This window comes from Cebus imitator, unplaced genomic scaffold (genome assembly GCF_001604975.1).
Source record: "Cebus imitator isolate Cc_AM_T3 unplaced genomic scaffold, Cebus_imitator-1.0 Scaffold25, whole genome shotgun sequence".
NCBI classification, from domain to species: Eukaryota; Metazoa; Chordata; class Mammalia; order Primates; family Cebidae; genus Cebus; species Cebus imitator.
Genome location: NW_016107340.1, coordinates 10,617,753 through 10,634,018, shown reverse-complemented (window position 1 = coordinate 10,634,018; position 16,266 = coordinate 10,617,753). Strand labels below are relative to the sequence as shown.

At 41.5% G+C, this 16,266-nt stretch overlaps 1 protein-coding gene across 3 annotated transcripts in view; it reads left to right on the top strand.

Moving 5' to 3' along the window:
• BCAT1 (branched chain amino acid transaminase 1) overlaps nt 1–16,266 on the top strand; it is a 111,228-nt gene that overhangs the window by 36,599 nt on the left and 58,363 nt on the right. The window contains exons 1-3 of one of the 3 annotated variants that reach the window (XM_017522992.2): nt 4,757–5,450; nt 6,505–6,576; nt 13,809–14,009. In XM_017522992.2, coding sequence (XP_017378481.1) covers nt 5,232–5,450; nt 6,505–6,576; nt 13,809–14,009 — 492 coding nt within the window. In that variant the 5' untranslated portion in view covers nt 4,757–5,231. Of the gene's footprint in view, nt 1–4,756; nt 5,451–5,530; nt 6,433–6,504; nt 6,577–13,808; nt 14,010–16,266 lie in introns of those variants that run through there. The other 2 variants (XM_017522995.2, XM_017522994.2) reach the window with 2 other exon arrangements.

The window sequence follows — 16,266 nt, the reverse complement described above, 5'->3', positions numbered from 1 at the left end:
GAGACTCAGAAGAGGTTAGTAATTTGCCAAAGGTCATAGGGCTTATATATGATAGAACCAGGATACCAACCCTCAATCTAGTGACGTCAATGCTGAAACCTGTGCTAAGACTGTATCCTCATGTAGCTATTTACATTTAAAAAAATTTTTAATTTTAATTTTTTTAAGACAGGGTCTTGCTCTGTTACCTAGGCTGAAGTAGAGTGGTGTGGTCTTGGCTCACTGCAACCTCCACCTCCCAGGCTCAAGTGATCCTCCCATCTCAGCCTCCCAGGTAGCTGGGACCAGAGGTGTGTGCCACCACACCCAACTAAGTTGTTGTATTTTTGGCAGAGGCGAGTTTCACTATGTTGCCCAGGCTGGTCTTCAACTCCTGAGCTCAGGTGACCTGTCCACCCTCCTCACCCTCCTAAAGTGGGGGGATTACAGGCATGAGCCACCGTGCCTGGCCTAGTTATTTACATTTAGATGTACATTAAAATGAAACAAGATTAAAAATTCAGTTCCCCAATCATGCTATCCACATTTGAAGTGCTCAATAGCTATGTATGGCATAGTGGCTACCTGGGCAGATACCAGAACATTTCCATCAGCACGGAAAGTTCTACTGGGAAGCACTGGTCCAATCTCTTTTAACAGTCACAATGCATTTAAAGTCCTTATTATGACCGTACAAGGAAGACAACCAGCAGAGGAAGGCACAAAATAGAGAAAAGGAGAAAGATTTAGGGTGAGGGAGAACAGTTACAGGGAGGAAAGAAGCTCATTTCTGGGAGTGCAGTGGACTCTGAGAACATGTTAATCTATTATGTTCTAAGCTTTGGCAGTTAAAATTCCAAAGTATACCAAATACATACTTTGTAAAACATTAGAGAGTTCAACAGATTCTTAACTCTCTACAGCATGTCTGGCATTGGGTGAGGTGGGATGGCTAGGTGAACAAAATAGACATGAATTTCCCATTATGAAATTAGAAGAGCATTAATCAAATGATTAGAATGAAATATTACCATTATTTTGAAATGGGAAGCATTTTATGTAAATAAACAGAGGGACTCACTGGAGTCTAGACAGGGTTCAGAGCTATTCCTGCCAAGGCCATGGCACAGGAACTGAGCAGGGAAGGATGGCAGTGCCTGGCAAAGGCAGGGGAATGTCACAGGCATTTGGGCATCTGTGAGAAGGCCTGATGTCTGAAAGGACTGAAATAAATTAAATGTGTGGTGGGAGAGAGAGAGAGAGAGAGAGAGAAAGAGCATAGCAAACGGTGAGCTGGGGAGGCAGAGGCAGGAAGCAGAATTTGGGATGGGTGGGGAGCTTGCCAATTATTTTGTCAAATGGGTGATGTAAAGCCTTGAAGGTTTTTCAGCCAAGAGGAGATGTCTTCAGATTTGCATTTTGAGACAATTTCACTGGTTGTCATGCTGAGAATGGCTTAAAGAGAAGCAAGGCTGGAGTCAGAGGAGCTACTTGGAAGCTGTTTTGTGCTAGGATGGTAATAAAGTGGTTGGAGAAATGGCAACTGTCAGGGTAATTGCAGCAAGAATGGATAGACATTGGTGATCTTCACTTGGATGGACTTGATCTTCACTTTCAGGGACAACCCCTGTGTTTCTACTAGAGCAACAACACAGAGCAGGAGTAAGCAACTTATAGCACACAGACCACATTTGCTCTGTCCCGTTTTTCAAACACAGTTTTATAGAAACGGAGCCATGCCCATTCTTTTACCTATCCTCCATTGCCGACATTAGGCATGCTTCTAAGTAATATACATAGTATACATATATTATGCTCATCTATCCCAGTTGACAAACATGAAATGTTGCTATTATCTCATTTTACAGAGGAGAAAACTGACATACAGAGATTCTCATTCGCACCCATAGTTTCAGTTACCACCTCTATGCCAGTGATTCAGTAATACCTCTATTCCACACCTCTCCCCTGAGCTTCAGACAGGTGGATCTCTCACAGCCAGTATTAGAGACACTTCATAACTCATATGCCCCAAACCAGACTCCTCCTTATCGCCTCAAACCACATTCTCTTTCAATGTTCCTTTTTTCTTAGTGAATATCACCAAATAGATGAGCAAGTCAGATCCAAGGAGGCCTCCTTGGTACTTCTCTTATCCTTATATCATCCATCTTTCTTTCTTTCTTTCTTTCTTTCCTTCTTTCTTTCTCTCCCTTCCTTCCTTCCTTTCTTTCTTTCTTTTCTTTCTTCTCTCCTTCCTTCCTTCCTTCTTTCTTTCCTTTCTTTCTTTCTCTTTCTCTTTCTCTCTCTCTTTCCTTTTTCTCTCTCTCTTCCTCTCCCTTCCTTCCTCCCGTCCCTTTCCCCTTCCCCTTCCCTTCCTCCCTTCTTTTCCCTCCCCTTCCCCCTTCCTCCTTTTCTTCCTTCTTTCCTGTCTCACTGTGTTACCACTGCAGCCTTGACCTCACCAGGTTCAGGTAACCTTCCCCCTTAACCCCATGAGTAGCTAGAAATACAGACGCACACCACCACGCCCAGCTGATTTTTGTATTTTTAGCAGAGACGGGGTTTTGCCGTGTTGCCCAGGCTGCCACCTTATCTCCATTCTTGCTGAAATCTGACTGTTTCTCTCCACTTCTATTACCAACCACCAGCCAAGTCCAACTTATTAAAAGGATCATCTCATATGTGGGTTCTGTAACAGCTTCTTCAAAATCCGTTCCTCTCCACCCAGACCCTCTTCCAATCTCCTAACTGCAGCCAATACCATTCAATTCTGTCACCACTCCCACATAGGCCACCTAATCCTTAACCTTTCAGTGGCTTATCTTGCCCCTAGGTTAAGTTGAATTTAAAACTGTTAAAGCTAGAGCTTCTTAACGTAACTAGTAAGTGCAGTGACTAATAACTAGTAAGTACAGTGACTAATAGGTCTGGTTTACTCCAGCTGTTGCTGATTAATAGCACTCCTGAATGAAGAAATTATATTACACCACTGTAGGGAAAAATTTGTACTTCAATGGAAAACTGAATTGTTTAGAGCAAACATTTAAGATTATCTGATTCTGATTCCATGCGCCCTTTCATTGGGTCTTACATTGTTTCATTGTTTTTTAGTTATTTTATAGATAACTGATAGAAATGCAAAGTAATTCTTGCATGTCCTCATGCAAGTAAATTCTGAAGGTCAGGGTTCAATTAACTTCTCTCCCCTACTGTGGAAGAAGCCAATTTCATTTGCATATTCATTTCAATATTTCCAACCTATAAATGTGCCTGTTCTTTGAAACAGTTTTTATATCTGCTTGGTAACTTCATTAAATGATTTAAATAAACTCTACAATTTAGTTTATTTTATACCTATATGACAGGATTTTACCTTATTTTTGCTTTTTAAAATTATTCTTTAGCTCTCCATAAGGCACTATGTGGCTGGCCCTTTGCCTGCTCACTAGCCCAAGCTCCATCCTCTTCTGTCTACTCCAGCCCCTGCTCTCTTTTGGTCCTTTGTGTCAGCCCTCCTCAGAGATGTTCTTTTGTCCTGAAACTCACTTTCATACCAGGTACTCACCATCCCTTCTTCTTTTGGTAAAGTTCTTTAATCTTTCAGATTTCTGCTCAAGGGTCACTTGCTGGAAGCCTTTCCAGGCCTTCTGAGTCAGTACAATCCATTAACAGAGGCTCTTAGAGCACAGGCAGCTCTTCTTACAATTTTACATCTGTTTGTGGGATTCCTTTACACTTTTTTTTTTCCATTTATTTATTTTATTGCATTTTAGGTTTTGGGGTACATGTGAAGAACATGTAAGATTGTTGCTAATACAACCAACACTTTTGTCTCTGGCTGGGGGCAATAGAGGATAACAGGATGGTGGTATGCTCTCAACCCTTCCCCAGCAACTAGCCCAGTGCTTCCAACATGGTGGATATGCTGTTTATATTTTAGACAGATTTTTGAGTAGCAAGTACCTACTGCTCAGGAGACAGGTGGATGGAAAAAATATATTTGGGAGTCATCAGCACATAGGTGCAGCCATGAAAATGCTCAAGAAGCAAAACCATTGGGAGGAACAAAATGAAAGCTATTAGAAACTTTATTTAGGTGGAATAATTGGACAGAAGCCCTTGAAGGGGAGGAAATAGAAGCAGTTAATACAGATAGTGGCCAGGCCCCGTGGCTCACGCCTGTAATTTTAGCACTTTGGGAGGTTGAGATGGGTGGGCTGCTTGAGTCCAGGATTTTGAGACCAGCCTGGGTAACATAGCAAAACCTGGTCTATACAAAAAATACAAAAATTAGCCAGGTGTTGGGGGAGGCTAAGGTGGGAGAATCGCTTGAACCCAGGAGGAGGACGTTGCAGTGAGCTGAGATGCTGCCACTGCACTCCAGCCTGGGTGACAGAGTTAGACTCCGTCTCAAAACAACAATACTTATTTTATAAGCTACCCTGGACATACCAGGAACATTTGCCACTCTATGATGGCAGGTGATCTGCCTGGATTCTGTGGTCTTTGGAGCTTGGGACCCCACCCCCGTGTAAGCGGCCTTTCTGTGCCTTTTATAAAGGAGAGGAAATGTGCAGGTTTTTTGAGCTGATTAGAGCTACAGTATATTAGAGCTACAGTATATTGTCAGTAGTGCTGTATGAAACCATGCAAAAAAAAAACTAGGCCTTCACCCAGAATAAACTGCCCTCCCGTCTTCCAAGATCAAGCCAGCCCCAGTCACCACTTCCTATTAATCTCCGCGATGAAAGGCGTGGAGATCTTCTGGCAGAAACAGCCCTTAGGGGATGTGAGCCTGGTAGCCCCATAACATCCGGAGTTACAAATTCGGTTTGGGTAGGTGGCGCAAGGAAATCTAAAAACTGGATTCACGTTCTCCCCTTTCAGTTTGCACATAGGGGTCGGTGGCAGACAAGAGCAGACACACAAATGCCAATACCCGCCTGCAAACTCTCGAGGACAGAAAATGTCTTTTGTCAGTTGGATTTGGAGTCGATGGAAAAACTGCCCTAATGTAGTTTCCCCAAGGTTTCCTTAGCCTTGACCGAGGGGCGCTTCTCGGCCAGTCACCTAGAGGTTGTTTAATAAACAAGGATGCTTGCGAAGTACCTGCGCTTGGAAAGGCGCTCGCTCGCGGCGCGCTATCTCGGGCCACTGCAAACGACCCAGGTGGTGGCAGGGACAACCGCCTCTGTTTTCGCGACTGCAGGCAGACTGGGACCAGACGGTTGGAGGCTCCTCCCCAAGGGATGCTGGAGGGGCTGCGTTGTACCATGCGCCCGGCCCTGGCGCGCTGCCCCGGGTCGTGGTACCCAGCGCCCTGCAGGCCTTGCGCTGGGGCTTGGCCACGCCGCCTGCTTTCGCGAACAGCTGAGCGCTCGGTGCCACCTCTGCTCTCTGCAGCCCGGCGGCCCCGCAGCCTCTCCATGGCCAGCCCGCTTCGCTTCGCTGCGGCCCTTGCCCGCCAGGTACCTCGAACCCGGGCGTTTGCGGAAGTGGGGAGGATTGGAACTCGGGTCTTGGTAGCTCGCAGGCCTGGCCTGGAGCCTTGCCGCCGTTTCCTGCACCATCGTCCTTCGCTTCGCCCTCCATTCCGCCTCCAGCAAGGCGTCTCCTCTTCCCCCATCCCTGCCCGATATCTAAAGGCAGAGCCTGCAATCTCCGCCTCAGCTAGGTGCCCGCTGGCTAGGTCTAACACCAACATGGGTGACCTGCTCCGGAGCGCGGCGAGGACCTCCAGGGGGGACGTGAGGGTAGCCACGGACTCGCTCTGAGGGAGGAGGCGGGAGCGGAATCTCTGGGCTGCCAGAACCCACAGCCACATCCTACGTGCCTTTGCCACCCCAAAATATTTTGACCGCAGCCTTCTGCCTCCTTGGATCTCTTTTTCCCCCTTCCTCACGTAGTTATTTAGCAGATTAGGCTTTGAAACAAATGTCTGCAGGGTTTTCCCAATTAGTCTGCTTCCCTGTCTTTATCTTTTAAATTGCCCTCTAATACCATGAGGTTTAAGGTGTTGGGTGAATGCTGCGGCATGGGAGGACCCTGCTGGTGGAGAAAATGGTTCACGCCCGTCCTCTTCCCCGTCCCCTTTGCAGGCTTGCCATTGTGCGCTTGTGATTGACAAGACCACGAGGCTGAGCGCGCCCTGGAGATTTTTCTATAAATGGCTTAACACCCCAGTCTAGACTATTTGCTCGGATATAAGGGAGACAATTGTTTTTTTGTTTTTTGCCGGCGAACCCTGGCTCTGTAGGGCTGACCTGGAATTTAACCAGTCTTCCCTGAGCCAGCGGAGGAGGACAAAAACCGCCGAGACCCGGGCAGGGTGGGAAGTGCAGGGCAGCACTCCCAAGACGCGCTTGTTGGAGGTTCGTGCCTGGGTGCTTGGTTGTCTGATCCTCCTTTTTCTGTTTGCGTGGGTCCTAGAGAAGAGCGCACGGTATCATGGTGAGTCATGTATGTTACCCCGGGTCCCGCTCACCCACCTGCATTTACTTAATAGTGGTTTAATTCTTTAAGGACTGCAGTAACGGATGCTCCGCGGAATGTACTGCAGAAGGAGGATCAAAAGAGGTGGTGCGGACTTTTAAGGTAAGTTGCTTGCTAGATGTTAAATGTCTAAAGCAACATTCAACCGAGTAAAAACATTTCTTGTTGAGATTTGGGGGAATTTTCACTGTTTTTCTTGAAAAATAGTGTATTTGTAAATATTAACCTAGATGTTTATCTGATTCCATAGTAAGTACAACCCTTCATTCTACTTGTAGAACAAGTTAAGCTGATTTTTCTCTTTCAGCAGCACATAACACTCTAACAGTGAAAGTATTGCATTTCTTTCTTTTCTGTCTGAATTATGGGGTTTATATATTAAATAGGTCCTACTTCACAAGTGAATAGTGAGGAACAAAGCAAGGTGAAAACTGTACAAATACAAATGTAGGATGGAATATTGTTTTTTCTATAAATCATTATGTCCTGCCCTCCCTCCCTATGGAGGTTTTGGCTTTTTCTCTTTATGCCTAGTGCTGCTCTTCTGCCTGTTTGAGTCACTGTCAATTGTCATCCATAGCACAGAGTGTCCTCATGATCTCACATCCTGGTGGTTCAGAGAGGGAAGGAAACTTGACTCATCAATTTCTCACACATTCAGCTCTCTCTCACAGTGTGCTAGGGACTATGCTATGCACTGGAAATCCAAAGGTGAATTCAAGATTAGGTCTCCACTTGCAAGGATTTTTTGTTATTCTTTTTTCTTCTCTTGCTGTCATCTTAGCAAGGATTTTTTAAAAAACAAAATTAGAATATTGCAATTTTTTTTTTTTTTTTGAGACAGGGTCTTGCTCTATCACCCAGGCTGGAGTGCAGTGGCATGATCTCAGCTCACTGCAATCTCTGCCTCAAAGGTTCAAGTGATTCTCCTGACTCACCCTGCTGAGTAGCTGGGATTACAGGCATATGCAATTATGCCAGCTAATTTTGTATTTTTAGTAGAGATGGGGTTTTGCCATGGTAGCCGGGCTGGTCTCACTCCTAGCCTCAAGCAATCTGCCTGTTTCAGCCTTCCAAAGTGCTGAGATTACAGGCGTGAGCCACCAAGCCCAGCCTGAAGAATTCTCTGTAAAGAATAACGTCAACTCAAATGTAAACAATCTTTTCCTTTTCTTTTTTTTGAGACAGAGTCTTATTCTGTTGCCCAGACTGGAGTGCAGGGGCACCATCAATTAAGGCTCACTTTCAGCCTTGATCTCCCAGGCCCAAGCAATCCTCTTAGCCTCTCAAGTAGCTGGGGCTATAGACTTGCATGCCACTAGGCCCAACTAATTTTGTCATTTTTTTGTAGAGATGAGTCTCCCTGTGTTGGCCAGACTGGTCGCCAACTCCTGGGCTTATGCAGTCCTCCCACCTTGGCCTCCCAAAATGCTGGCTCACAGGCATAAGCAACCATGCTTGATCATAAATAATCTTTTCATTTGTTAATTTAGATTTCTGTATATTAGGTTTTAGTTAGGGAAATTGCCTATTGACATGTATTTACACATCAAAACATGAGTTATGATGGATGTATTCACAGCACATATGTAATAAGGCATGTGTTTCTTCCCTGATAATTTAAAGAAGAAAAATGGTAGATTTTATAGACCATCTTGGTTTTTGACATACTTTTCTCTTTTTTAAACTGATACATATTATGTGTACCTATTTATGTGATATTTTGCTATATGCATAGACTGTATAATGATCAAGTCAGAGTCTTTGTGGTGTCCATCACCTTGAGTATTTAGCATTTCTATGTTTTAGGAACATTTCAAATTCTCTCTTCCAGCTATTTAAAAATATATAATCCCATGCACAATGGCCCATGTCTGTAATCCCAGCACTTTGGGAGGCTAAGGTGAGTGGATCACTTGAGGTCAGGGGTTTAAGACCAGCCTAACATGGTGAAACTCTGTCTCTACTAAAATTACAAAATTAGCCGGGCATGGTGGTGCACACCTGTAATCCTCAGGAGGCTGAGACAGGAGAATCGCTTGAGCCTGGGAAGCAGAGGTTGCAGTGAGCTGAGATCATGCCACTGCACTCTAGCCTGGGTGATAGAGTGAGGATCTGTCTCATATATATCCTACATTGTTGTTAACTATAGCAACCCTACTCTGCTATGAATACTAGAATTTATTGCTTCTATCTAACTGTATGTTTGTACTCAATAACTGACTTCCTTCCTCTACCTCTACCCTCCCCACCCCCTGCAATCTTCTGATGTCTATCATTCTATTAATACTCTCTTCCTACATGAGATCAACTTTTTTTTTAGTTCCCCCATATAAGAGAGAACATTTGTTTTTATGTTTTTTTTTTTTTTCTGTGTTTGGCTTATTTCACTTATCATAATGACTTCCAGTTCCATCCACGTTGCTGCAAATGGCACAATTTTACTCTTTTTTAAACGGCTGAATAGTATTCCATTGTGTATACACACCACATTTTCTTTATTTGTTCAATGACAAACACTTAGGTTGATTCCACATCTTGACTATTGTGAATAGTGCTGCAATAAACATGGGAGTGCAGATATCCCTTTGACATACTGATTTCCTTTCCTTTGGAAAATACCCAGTGGTAGGATTGGTTCATATGGTCCTTCTACTTATAGTTTTTTGGGAAAACTTTATCCCATTTTTCATAGTAGATAAACTAATTTACATTCTTACCAACAGTGTATAAGCATTCTCTTTTCTCTGCATCCTCATCAGTATCTGTTATTTTTTATCTTTCTAATAGTCATTCTAACTGTGGTTGCTTTTGATATATTTTTCTATCTTTTTGTTAATCTACATCATTTATAACATTTCATATTGCCTTTTGGGTCTCTCTTGGGTAGTTTTCATATTGCTCCTCCCGCCCCAATTATGATGCCAGTTATATTACAATAAGGATGCAGTTTTGCAGCGGAGCCTAGCAATGAGATATGCCATTACACATCCTGCTGAATCTTTCTGTGGACTCCAGGATCCTCTTGCTTTGAAAGAGGTCAGCCATCTACTTCTTTGAATTTTTCTGGCTTCACATATCTCCATAGAATGCAACAATGCAAATCTGCAGTTCTCTTCATGATCTTCTTTAGTAGAACTTAAAAGAGTATATCTAAAAGATGATGAGCATAGCACCTAAGGCTTTCCAACTAGAGTAAGAATAATGCACAGGAACCTAGAATAAAGTTATTAAATGTCCAATACAGTTGTAATGTAGACTTGATTTTTGAAAAGTACAGATAAAGAAGAGAAGAACAAATGTGCTATACGATGGTGAGTAAAAGGTTTTGACAAGCTGGGTGCAGTGGCTCACGCCTATGATCCCAGCATTTTGGGAGGCGGAGGTGGGTGGATCATTTGAGGTCAGTATTTCGACACCAGCTTGGCCAACAGGGTGAAACCCAGCCTCTACTAAAAATACAAAAATTAGCTGGGCGTGGTGGCATATGCCTGTAATCCCAGCTCCTCGGGCGGCTGAGGCACGAGAATCGCTTGAAACCGGGAGGTAGAGGTTGCAGTGAGCTAAGATCATGCCACTGCACTCCAGCCTGGGCAACAGAGGGAGACTCTGTCTCAAAAAAAGAAAAAAAAAAAAAGGTAGTGACTGAACACTGGCTGAAACAGTCTTCAGGTACTTTCAACAAATTTACACTTCCCTGCCCTGAGCCTCCCTATTTCAGAACAAATGATTACCCAACCACAGACTTTGAATTAGGAAGTTGTTTTTAATATGCCCTGTTTTTGTCAATATTTCTTGCCATTTCACAATCAGTTTTTATGGCATTCCAAATTCTTTTGCAGACATATGGTATGAAACCTCCTGACTTCAATGTCATCAGGGAATATGGAACATTGGAAAAAGACAGATTAATTATGCAGAAGAAAGTATCATTTGGCAAAATATTATTTTTATTCATCTTTGGAAAGGAAATTTAGAAAAATAAAACAGTTTTTAAAGAACACTGAAAAAAATTGTTTATAAAATTTGCTTCCTTTAGGAATTTTTATTTCATATCTGCCCCAAACTAGTCACACATCTTCAGCTAATATTGCTTATTTACATTTGACCTTTATTTAACTGTATCACCTAATAATTTTGTATTGTTAGGTAATTTCTCTTCGAGCTCAGGTTAAAAGCTCTTATTTTAGTTTCCAGACTTGCAGAAGTTTTTTCAAATAGAGGAAAGTTCATGAGATTATAAAGCCACCTAATTGTATATTACTTTGAAAAACTGGATATATGCCAGGCTTGATAGCTCACCCCTGTAATCCCAGCACTTTGGGAGGCCGAGGCAGGAGGATCACCTGAGGTCAGGAGTTGAGACCAACCTGGCCAACATGGTGAAACCCCCTCTCTACCAAAAATACAAAAATTAGCCAGGTGTGGTGTCACATGCCTGTAGTCCCAGCTACTTGGGAGGCTGAAGCAGGAGAATCACTTGAACCTGGGAGGCAGAAGTTGCGTAGAACCCAGACTACACCACTGCATTCCAGCCTGGGTGACAGAGTGAGACTCCATTAAAAAAAAAAAAAAAAAAATTGGATATAGGGCAGTCCTTAGGTACAAATCAGAAAGTTAGAGGTTACTATTCATGTCATTAAGAAATCATGTGTCTTATGAAAGAATGTAGTGGTTTACTGAAATAAAACTCATACCTAGTAATGTAATAATTTATCAAAAATTTAACTGGTCTGATGAAGTTCTAATTGTAAAAACACTTAGTTGAGGTTAAAAATCATCTTATTGTATCTCTGCTTTGCCACTACTTTGATCTTTCTGGGATAGTGGGCTCTTGTGGGTCCTAGGGGTATTTTAAGGAGAGGTCTCAGAAAACTAAAAATTATATATACTGGACCATAATCATTCTTGTCACCTACTCTCATCTTTCTGTTTTTGTTTTGTGTCTTACTACCACCTTCCCTTTTTACTAAGTAGTCTTAGTAGAAGAAAATTTGCATTAAATTTGTCTTACTATATTGATATGGCTCCAAATATTTCTTAGCCCAGGATCCTCCCTGTTCACTGAAAAAAGCTAATTAAAACAAATCACAAGTGTTCATTGTGCAAGAATACTGTGAAACTATTCATGTAATAAAAAGTTTGTGTTAGAATTTCATTCTTTTTAAATCCTGGACATCTTCTGTGAGCGAGTCTATCGTTCATTACGGGGTATATCTGAAAGCAGCTAGACATCTTCAATATTTAAGAAACCTTTACTAATCTGTGTGCTAAGCACTGTGTTAGCTTTGGAATTCAACTATGAATAGGCAGAGTTTTTATTTAGCAACCCCAGAATAAGGGTTGCTAAACTTTTTTTTTTTTAATTTGAGATGGAGTTTCACTCTTATTGCCGAGGCTGGAGGGTATTGGCGTGTCTCAGCTCACTGCAACCTCTGCCTCCCAGGTTGAAATGATTTTCCTGCTTCAGCTTCCTGAGTAGCTGGGATTACAGGTGCCCACCACCACGCCCAGCTAATTTTTGTATTTTCAGTAGAGAAGGAGTTTCACCATGTTGACCAGGCTGGTCTTGAACTCCTGACTTCAGGTGATTCACCCACCTCAGCCTCCCAAAGGATTGTGATTACAGGCGTGAGCCACCACGCCCGGCCTGCTAAACTTTAAAGGCCTAGATGATAAATATTTTAGGCTTGAGGACCATCAGGTTTCTGTTACAACTAGTTGACTATGCCACCATTGAAGATACAATAATGGCGTGACTATGTTCCAATAACATTTTAATTCCAAAATACGCCAGCTGGCTGCATTTGGTCTGCAAGTAAAATCTGCCTGACCCCCCACCTAGTCTAGAGGATAATGGGAGAGAAAAGGAATTCAAAGATAAAAATACTTTAGCTGGAATATATTTCTTTAAATAAACTTACTGTACTTAGTAAAGAGTCTTACATTAACATTTTTACTTGAATTAAATAGTGGTAAAACAGGCTAGGCATGGTGGCTCAGCCTGTAATGTTAACACTTTGGGAGGCTGAGGCAGGCAGATTGCTTGAGCCCGGGAGTACGAGACCAGCTTGGGCAAAATAGTGAGACCCTGTCTCTAAAAAAATACACAAAATAATAATAATAGAACAAAGTCAATTTTTTATTGAAACTTAGCATTTTATTGGCATATTACAAAGTAGCATTACTAGACTAGCCTAAACATTACAGTAATATTCTGTCCTTAATGCCTTTTGCTTGATTGTAGTATGAGCTTTCTGGTTGTTTTAGAATATGTTTTTCAGCCTAAATATATTCTAAAAATATAATTTACTATCATTCATTATATATCAAATGATTCAAGTAGCTGCAAGGCAGTGAATTCAGCAGAATTAGGTCATTTAAGAAATAATGATAAGAGCTGATGATGTAAAGTGAATGCCTGTATTTAATTTGGGAGGGAAATGACTGTCTTTGTGTATTCAAAGAGATGGAGTTTGGCATCCCGTAACAACCTGACACAGGTTGAACTCGCCCCTGGTTTTTTAACTGATCAAAAACTTCCTTCCCTGGTATTTTTGACAGCATTTCACAGCTGTTGTAAAGTTAGTGGTGGTATTGCATGCAGTTTGTATGCTTAATGTTTGGCCATTTGCAGTGAGCAAACTGCCTATGTAGGGAGCTGGTGAGATGCTGCTTGTGGGGAGCTGTTTCCTATGACTCTGATTTATCTTTGTTTAAATAAGAGTTTCTTTGTTCACTGTTTCCTCCACACAGAACAGAGGATTTATATTTTAGTGTTCATTCTCAACTTCCCTGTTTTCATAGAGGAAAACATTTGCTTCGCTTTGCTCATTTCTTCTCCAGTGCACCCAGAGGATTTTGAAGGCTTCTGCCAACAATTCTTTGGGGCAGTTAGAGTGTAACCATTGCCAAGTAGCAGTTAGGTACTTAATGACATTCTTTTTAGTTTAACAAATCATTGTGAGTGTTGCCATTTTTTTACTATGGAAAACACCCCTCTTCTCTTTCCCAAACACACAACATGAGTCCTATGTTGAGAGTGAAAAAGGGATGTATATTTTTTTGCATCATTTTACCCCATCTGCTATTTTGTCCCTCTTGTATTTATGACTGAAATTTGGTTCTGATAGTCTATTAGGCAGCGTACACTGCAGAGATTATGAATAACTAGCTGAATTCTGAATGCAGGCATGATTTGTTCAGCTCACAAAGTGTTAAATTTCTCGCCAACATTTAAAAGTCAAATGATTTCACTTTTTGTCCTCTGTATTATCTAGCCAGTGAATGCTCACCAACTTTTTCTTTAAATAGTGATGATTTTTCTTCCTTAGGCTAAAGACCTTATAGTCACCCCAGCTACCATCTTAAAGGAAAAGCCAGACCCTAATAATCTGGTTTTTGGAACTGTGTTCACGGATCACATGCTGGCGGTGGAGTGGTCCTCAGAGTTTGGATGGGAGAAACCTCATATCAAGCCTCTTCAGAACCTGTCATTGCATCCTGGCTCATCAGCTCTGCACTATGCAGTGGAAGTACGTACATGAGAATTAGAGAGTGACATGCTTGCACTTTACTGTGGGTACTAAGTAGCTTCTCCTGCTAAATAAATAGTTCTTGGGCAGTATAGGCTGTATCATATTTACCAGAGGAAGCTCAAAATGTCTTTACAAATTTTCCTGTAGACAGTTGGATTGAGGATAAATCTCAGCAGCTAATTTTTCAGATAATCTTGCATTTTCTGCATTGTCAATAAAAAATTATTTAGAGCAGATAGAAAGGACAGCTGGTGGGAAACGTGGTAATTAAAAAGCCAGCACTATTGATATTTTAATAAGACACCTCTCTTCTTAGATCTTCTAATAATTGAGAAAGGGTCATTGAGTACAATATTATGATTAGATTTTAATGCTAACTCCATGTTTTTATGACCAGCAATAATGTCTAGTTATGCATGTTAAGGGACATGTAATTAAATGTCCTCCTTCAGGCATGAGTTGAACTAATTATAAGCATAAAATGTTTAGAGAATTCTTTCCCTGGTCCTTTTCAGGATACACGGTTAGCCAGATGCACAATAAACTTCTCATTGTCTTGATTTTCATTGTATTTTACTTTTTAATGTGCTGGACATCTTTCCCAGAATATTAGGGGTGCTGGAAATAATAGTCTTCCTATTAAGCATGAAAATATGGCAATAGTAAAATATTAATAGATATAATGATAAAATAAGGACTTTGGTTTATTGAATTCCTGCAATGTATTCTGTGTTACGTTCCATATATAAATCATCTCATTTAATTACCTTAAGTGAAAAGGCATGTGATTAAGCGTTCAGGTTCTGAAGTCAGACTTTCTGGGCTCAAATTTGGTCTCAGTTGCTTCATAGGAACCTTTATGACTTGGGGAATTTAATCATTTGTGCTTTAATTTCTTTATCTATAAAATTGGGGTAGTTATAATATCTTACATTGTTCTCATCAGTATAATTTTTCTAAGCATATAGAGTCATGTCTGGTGCATAGTGAGAGCCCAGTTGTTAGCAATCATTATTAACTCTTGAAGCAGTGGTCTCATCCATTATAAAAGCAGGCTCAGAAAACTTGTTTCTTACTTAAGATTACATAGCAGTAAGGGTGGAGCTAAGGTTCTAATGAGACTCTTCTTTCTGTCATATAATTCCTAAATGTATACACCAAAATTATTAGGAAGGTTTTGTAATTAACTCCTTCAAAATTGTAAAACTGTATAATTTTGGAAGCATATTCACTGTCTATATGTATCCACCAAATGTTGAATTTAGGAATCTAAGTTTCTGTTCCCAGCTCTTCCTCTTATGTCAATTTGAATGAATTCCTCCATTATTTGCCACAAGCCCTCACCACGTCATAAGGTATAATAAAGAACACGTGCAATGAAGGGATTTTTTTTTTTTTTTTTTTTTTTCCCCGGACAGTCTCATGCTGTCACCCAGGCTGGAGTGCAGTGGCACGATCATGGGTCACTGCAGCCTCAACCTCCTGGGCTCAAGCAAGCCTCCTAACTCAGCCTCCTGAGTAGCTGGGACCACAGGCACACACCACCATTTCTGACTAATTTTTGTATATTTTGTTGAGACAGGGTTTTGCCATGTTGCCCAGGCTGGTCTTGAACTCTTGGGCTCAAGCAATCCTCTTGCCTTGCCTTCTCAAAGTGCTGGGATTATAGTCGTGAGCTACTGTGCCTGGTAATGTGCTTTTAAATTTGAAAGAAAGAATATGGCCAGGTCCAAGTCATTGGTTTTCAAAAGTTAACATGCATCAGAATCATGTGGCTACACCCCCAGAGTTTCTGATTTCTAACAAATTTCCAGGTCATGTTAATTTTGCTGCTCCAGGGACCACATTTTGAGAATTGCTGGCCTATGGGAAGTAAATGAGGAAGGATTTAATGTCATTTTTGAAAGTTAAAAAAAGATCTTGGTGGTCACTGGTTTTTGAAAACTCTTTGAAGGCTGGGTGGGGTGGTTCACACTTGTAATTTTAGCAGCTTGGGGAAGATGGGTTCTTGGGAAATGAACCCTCGACCCATGGGATCTGATGCTATTTCCACTTACATAATATCAGAGTCATTCAAACCAGACTGACTCCATCCTGAATAGGGGCTGGGTAAGATAAGGCTGAGACCTACTGGGCTGCAACATGGTGAGACCCTCACTCTGTTTAAAAACAAAAACAAAAAAACTCTTTGGACATCTATTAAGTGAGTTGGAATGCTAGTTTGATTAGTTTTGCCAATTTGGATATTTTGTGA